This window comes from Teleopsis dalmanni, chromosome 1 (assembly GCF_002237135.1).
Source record: "Teleopsis dalmanni isolate 2A chromosome 1, ASM223713v2, whole genome shotgun sequence".
NCBI classification, from domain to species: Eukaryota; Metazoa; Arthropoda; class Insecta; order Diptera; family Diopsidae; genus Teleopsis; species Teleopsis dalmanni.
The window spans coordinates 235,349,245-235,356,659 of NC_051846.1; the positions used below are offsets into that span (position 1 = coordinate 235,349,245).

Below are 7,415 nucleotides of genomic sequence, written 5' to 3' on the forward strand. Positions count from 1 at the left end.
TTTATATTGCATTTTTTGTTTAAAGTAGTTAAAATAAAACGCGTGCTGCTCATTTTTATTGTCAATATGCAACCCAATGTTGACTTTCGTCAACCTTGCACATTACATACGGTAATCTTAAAAAAACAACAACTTTAATTTTATACAGTTTTTTAGCTTCCAGACTGAACTGGGTTTTTTGATTCTCTCTCTTGCATTTCAAGTCCCAAGTGAACAGCACGCGTTTTATTTTCAATTTTCGATTTATTAAAATTTTAATTTCTTAAATAAAGTGTAATTATTCTGAATAAAATACTTTCGTTGTAAATTTCATTTTTTTTCATAACTTCAATAAATACAAAAACTCTTGTATTTTTTCATTGGCGCCCGAGCAGGGACTTGAAATTAAATAATAAATAATTTAAAAAATTACGAAAAGTGAAATTTAGTGATTATTGTTCGGTGAATGTTGGTGTGGTGAAGTATCAGCACCAGACAAAAACCGCTAATAAAAAAAAAAAAATTTTTTAAACTAAATTTCGTGAATATATTCTAGAGCTGCAATTGGCAGCATCGTGATTTTCGATCAGTTTAATTTTTCATTTTCCACGTGTGTAGTGGTTGCGGTAAATGTCGGTGTGGTGTCAAGTATCAGCACCAGACAAAAATCGTTATTAAAAAAAAAAAAATTCGCTTGCATTCACGAAGACCGTTTGTCTGCTGCACTTGTCTCCAATCAAAATTTCATTTTGCGATCCTCCAGCCTAAAATTAAAACGTGCCCAAATCCTAAATAAAGTTTTGAAGTGAAATTATTTAAATTATTTCGGAAATTATAATTTTTTTGTCGCAAAAATAATTAAATTCGCATTTTCCCGTAAACTTCCCGGAACTGTTTTTCGTGCCAGCAAAGTGAGAAAGTTTTCGCCAATTTTTACAACAAAAATTTTCCTGCTCAATTCTTATTGCTGCTGTTGGTCACTGCTACTGCAGTTTCCTGATCAATTCTATTGCTGCTGTTGGCCGCTGCTACTGCAGACTGCTACTGCATTTCGCTGTTGCTGTTCGCTGCTGCTGCAGATTGTCGCTGCTATTCACCGCTGCTGTTGGTTTTCGTTTGTTTTCTGGATGGCGTGCCACTGTAACACCACTGCCGTTTGCCAGGTAAGAAAGTGCAAATAATGAAATTGTTGTACCAGGTCATGCTCTGACTAAACAAAATAGTCAAGAAAGTATTTTAAATAACTTTGCACTGGTAATTATTTGCACTTTTAAAACACATATATTTTTCTATTTCTATAATAAATTATTTGACAAACGTGAAACAAATTTACGAAGCTGAGGTTGAGCTTCATTAACAAATACGTTCGGTAAATCCAATTATTTAATACAAATAATTGAGTAATTTGCAGGGGCAAATTATATACAAAGTGAATGCATTTTTCGTTTTCGTTTTCGCCAGTTACTTGCAACTACTTTGTTGGAATTTACCCATAATCACAATATTGATTATTTATCGTTTTTTATTATTCTATAAACAAAGTGAGTGCATCTTTCGTTTCGCTAATTTCTCGCGTTTACTTTGTTGGAATTTACTTACAACCGTCGCTCAACAGTATTCAAATACTCTTATCGTTCTTTGCGCTGCATTGCCTTCTCTCTTAAAAAATTTAGTAAATTGTGTTCACTATGTCAACAAAAAAGCGAGCATCATCCCCACAAAAAAATGAAGAATTGGATAAACTACTCCAGCAGCGAGAAACTGTAGTGGCCAGTATCTTGCGTATTAAAAAAGTAATTTCTGAAAAAACTGTTGATTTAAACCCTGTAGAACTGGAATGTAGGTTGGACATTCTCAATTCATACATTAAACAGGCCATGACTTGCCAACAAAAAATAGAGTGTATCAACGAGTTTGATGTATTTCGGCCAGATCTAGAAGAAATCTGCGTTGCTTCGAAATCATTGTTTCTACAGGCGTTAGGTAAAAACCGCAAGTCTAGTATCCCTGATACTTCGCATGAATGCAGCAATCATCGTTCCAGGCTGCCAAGTATGCGTTTACCTAAATTTAGTGGGAAACATTCTGAGTACAAAAACTTCATAAGCCTTTTTGAAAGCTTAGTGCACAATGATCAGTCGCTAAGTGATATTGAAAAATTCAATCATCTCATTTCGTGTTTGTCTGACGAAGCTCTTGGTACAGTTAAGGCATTTCAACTCACTGAAACTAATTACTCAAAGGCATTAGCTAGTTTAAAAAGAGTTTACGATAACACTTGTCTAATCTTTTTCGATAGTATCTCGCAGCTTTTTGAACTGCCAGAAATGAACAAGCCATCTGCTTCTGCATTACGCAATATCATAGATACTGTTTCTGCCATATATGAGTCCCTATTGTCAATAGGAGATGATAAGAACATTTCAAATGCGATTCTTATTCATTTAGTCATGTCAAGAGTCGATGCCGCCACGAAATCTAAATGGGAGGAGCAATTAGATTACAATAAGCTGCCGCTCTGGTCTGATTGCGAGACTGCGTTAAATAAGCGATACCAACACATTTCTGCTGACGAAGCTTCTACGTCAAGGTCTCGATCGAACAGGCCAAAACAAGACAACTGGCAAGGTAAGAATGTAAAATCGTCACTTATGTGCAAGAAAAATAGTTCGCAAGAGGAAAGTAGATGTTTGTTCTGTAATGCGAAGGAACATGTAATAAATTCATGCTCCGCCTTTGCTGCCCTCTCAGTTACTGAACGGTTCAATTTCATTAAATCATCTTCGGCATGTATAAATTGTCTCAAGAAAGGGCACACGGTATCTAGATGCAAGGCGTCACGCTGCAGAGTGTGTAATCGGTCGCACCATACTCTTTTACACCAATATTCTACTAACACTCCTCAAACAGGTTTATCTTATAATCCAGAACAACCTATTATTTCTCGTGCCTCTGTGAATCATAGCTCATCGAATGACGATCAAATTATTCTAGCCACTGCAGTCATAACCATTCAAGGAAAATCTGGAGAGTATCAGCTGGCCAGAGCACTGCTCGATTCCGGTTCTCAAGTCAACCTTATAACCGAGGAACTTGCACAACGACTGCAACTAAAAAAAGAAGCGAAAACTCTAAACCTAATTGGCATTGGTGAAACAAACTCCACAGTACGGCAAAAATTACATGCCACTGTGAGATCACGTATTAACTCTTATGAGTTTTCTACTGATTTTTGGGTAATGCCTTCAATCTCCACTTACCAACCCGACAAATTTGTGTCAATGAGTAATTGGAATGTTCCTTCCAATCTTTCACTTGCTGATCCGCACTTTCACAAACCGCAAAAGATAGATCTTCTACTTGGTGCCGAAAGCTTTTTCGAACTGTTGTCGATTGGACAAATAAAACAAGGTACTAATCTTCCAATTCTCCAAAAAACTTTACTTGGATGGATTGTATCAGGAAAATATAAAGATGTCCCAAGTAATGTATCTAAGATATGCAATTTAATACGCCTTCAAGAAGCAGAGTCAACAGGTGATTTCTGCTTAAACTCTCTTGTGAAAAAATTCTGGGAATTGGAAGAAATTCCCAAGGAGCTCACTGTCAAAAAATACACAATAGAACAACAACACTGTGAGACCAAGTTTCTCAACACAATTTTACGCTTACCTTCAGGGAGGCTTAAGGTGCAGCTTCCTTTCAAGTCCAACCCCAACCTTCTAGGTCAGTCATATGAAACAGCAAAAAATCGTTTTCTCTCACTGGAACGCAGGTTGTCGAAAGACTGTATGCTTCAGAAGCTGTATATGGAGTTTATGGCAGAGTATCGTGACTTAGGTCACATGACATTAACTACTGACAACTTTTCTTCGACACCTCATTACTATATACCGCATCAGTGTGTGTTGCGACCTCAGAGTACCTCGACAAAACTTCGCGTCGTGTTCGATGCTTCATGCCGAACATCTTCACAAGTGTCGTTGAACGACATTCTAATGGTTGGTCCAACGGTACAAGAAGAATTGTATTCAATCCTACTTCGCTTTCGTATGCACAAATACGCGATGACTGCTGACATTACAAAAATGTACCGTCAAATCGAAGTTGACGAGGCAGATCGCAATTTTCAGCTTATTCTCTGGAGGGAAAAACCTACGGATCAGATTAGCGTTTATAAACTGAACACAGTGACATATGGTACTTCACCTGCTCCTTTCTTGGCAACACGTTGCCTAAACTACTTAAGTGACCTGTACAAGAATTCTCATTCAGTTGGAGCAAGGGTTATCCGACATGACTTCTATGTCGATGACCTATTGACTGGAGCTGACAGTCTGAAGGAACTGGAAACAATTCGTACCCAATGTACTGAAATTCTTGATGCGGCTGGACTTAAATTAGCGAAATGGTTTTCAAACCATAAAACGTATGATTCGTCAGACTTCTTTCTAAATGTTAATAATACTGATTCCACAAAGGCGCTAGGTATACACTGGATTCCCCAGAATGATACGCTTAAGTTCCATGTAGACGAAAAGTTTCATGACTTGCGAGCAACAAAAAGAAACATACTATCAGTATCAGCTCGACTCTTCGATCCCCTCGGACTAGTATGCCCAATAGTGACTAAGGCAAAAATTTTATTGCAAGAACTTTGGCTTCAGAAGCTTGACTGGGATGAGTCAATTCCTATGCATCTCGATTCTAGCTGGCAAGCATTTAAAAGCAACCTGACTCAGATGGACTCTATTTCCATTCCGCGGTATGTTCATATTCATTCAAATATAAAATGCGATATTCACGGTTTCGCCGATGCGTCAATGAGAGCGTACGGCTGTTGCATCTACGTCCGAATTCATGATTCGAATGGGATTCATTCTGAATTGTTAACTGCCAAATCTAAGGTTGCTCCTTTAAGCACAAAATCATTACCCAGATTAGAGCTGTGTGCCGCTCATTTATTGGCTAAACTATGGTCTCGAATTCAGCCGTTGATTACTTGCGAAATCGGGGATGTTTATTTTTGGACGGACTCTGAAATTACACTTCATTGGATTAAAACTCACCCATCTACTTTAGCAACATTTGTAGCAAACAGAGTTGCAGAGATCCAAGAATGGACGAGCGAAGTTTTTTGGAGACACGTTCCATCAAAGCTAAATCCTGCAGACTTAGTCTCCAGAGGATGTGATGTAGATGAGTTGATTCACTCAATTTGGTTTCGTGGCCCATCATATTTGCTTCAAGATGCCACTAACTGGCCAAAAAATAGTCATTTTCCACTATCAACAGATGAGAAAAGTTTAGAGAAACGAAAGGTCAAGGTCGGACTTTTAGCAGTTGAAATTGAACCTAATGTCATTTCAAAACTAATCTGTAGCCAATCATCTTACCCAAGACTGCTGAGAATTTTCGCGTACATTCTACGTTTTATCACTAAGAAAAATGAGAGAGCCAACGCTCTTATTCCGACATCAAAGGAGCTTAATTGGGCATTCTTGAAAATCGTTGAATTTATTCAAAATCACGAATTCAAGGAAGAAATCGAAAAAATGAAGAAGTCGCATAAATTACCAGTCAGCATTCAAAAACTAACTCCATTCATTCATACAGTCCAAGATGGTTCTCGAACATGCAATTTGCTTCGTGTAGGAGGTCGTCTACTAAACGCACCACTGTCTTATGATTCAAAATTTCCCTTGCTGTTACCTAAAAAATTGCATTTTGTCGAGATTTATTTACGATTTCTCCATACAACCAATTGTCATGCTGGTCCAAAAGCCTTAGAAGTGCTGCTTCGTGAAAAAATTTGGGTCATAAATTCAAGCAAGGCATTCAGTAAAACCGTAAGAGCATGCATACATTGTTTTCGATACAAACCTAAGCTGTTGACCCAAGTAATGGGAAACTTACCTGCAGATCGGTTAAAGGCACTACGACCCTTTTTAATTAGCGGTGTCGATTTTTGTGGGCCTGTATACACCACTTTGAAAATTCGTGGTCGACCACCAGTTAAAATGTATATCGCAGTGTTTGTTTGTTTCACGTCAAAGGCTATACATTTAGAACTTGTAACAGATCTGACAACTAACTGTTTTATTTTTTGTCTTAAAAGGTTTGCCGGAAGACGAGGACTCCCAGAAAAAATCTATTGCGACAATGCGACAAATTTTGTAGGTGCCGATCGCAAGCTGAGAGAGCTGATAGAGGCGTTTCGAGAGCACAAGGACGATCTGGCATACTATGCTGCACAAAAGGGCATAGAGTTTGTCTTCATACCACCCAGGGCACCTCATTTCGGAGGATTATGGGAAGCGGCGGTAAAGTCGGCAAAACACCACATACAACGAACAACCAACAGTGCGCTTCTTACCAGCGAAGAACTGCAAACAGTGCTCGTAGAGGTAGAAGCCCTGCTAAATTCTCGGCCACTCAGTCCATTGAGTCAAGACCCGAACGACAAAGAGGCGCTAACACCAGCACACCTGTTGATAGGAGGTACTCTCCACACGCTGCCGCAAGAATCCGCGCAAGGCGTCTCCGACAACAAATTGACCACTTTGAAACGTTGGCGTCTGTTATGCGAGCTCAAACGGAGGTTTTGGCAGGCCTGGTCGAAAGATTACATCCTACAGCTGCAGCCCAAGAACAAGTGGGTGTTCGAGCAGCCGAATCTCGCAGTCGGCCGACTAGTCGTCGTCCAAGAAGACAACCTTCCCTCTCACCAGTGGAAGCTCGGAAGGGTGGAAGCCGTAATTACAGGTCGCGACAATAAGGTCAGGGTCGTTGACGTCAATACCAGCAACGGAATTCTGAGGCGTCCAGTTCACAAATTAGCGATGCTGCCAGAAAATTGAACACATGATCGTGCTTCAACGCGGCCGGTGTTGAATGTTTATATTTTATATTGCATTTTTTGTTTAAAGTAGTTAAAATAAAACGCGTGCTGCTCATTTTTATTGTCAATATGCAACCCAATGTTGACTTTCGTCAACCTTGCACATTACATACGGTAATCTTAAAAAAACAACAACTTTAATTTTATACAGTTTTTTAGCTTCCAGACTGAACTGGGTTTTTTGATTCTTTCTCTTGCATTTCAAGTCCCAAGTGAACAGCACGCGTTTTATTTTCGATTTTCGAAGTAATTTACTAAAATTTTAATTTCTTAAATAAAGTTTAATTAATTTGAATATTTTTGAATAATTTGAATAATTTGAAATTTTTATAACTTCAATAAATACAAAACTCTTGTATTTTTCAACTACTTTAAAAATAAAATACTTTCGTTGTAACTTTAGTTTTTTTTTATAATTTCAATAAATACAAAAACTCTTGTATTTTTTCACAGACAATGAGACAAACATCTTTGGAGCACCATACATTTTGGAAAACCACAAAGGCGACACGAAAATTCAACGATAAACTTGCAT

At 38.3% G+C, this 7,415-nt stretch overlaps 1 protein-coding gene across 1 annotated transcript; it reads left to right on the top strand.

Annotated features, from left to right (window-relative positions):
- Positions 1-1,667: 1,667 nt before the first annotated feature.
- LOC119667762 lies at positions 1,668-6,757 on the top strand. Its single transcript, XM_038077067.1, has 2 exons — positions 1,668-6,097; positions 6,160-6,757. The coding sequence occupies exons 1-2, from the start codon at positions 1,668-1,670 to the stop codon at positions 6,755-6,757; spliced, it is 5,028 nt and encodes a 1,675-aa protein (XP_037932995.1).
- Positions 6,758-7,415: the final 658 nt, after the last annotated feature.

Coding starts and splice junctions, on each gene's coding strand:
- LOC119667762 (XM_038077067.1), top strand. CDS start 1,668: ATGTCAACAAAAAAGCGAGCATCATCCCCACAAAAAAATGAAGAATTG. Junction 6,098..6,159: donor TTTATTTTTTGTCTTAAAAG/GTTTGCCGGAAG, acceptor CAAATTTTGTAG/GTGCCGATCGCAAGCTGAGA.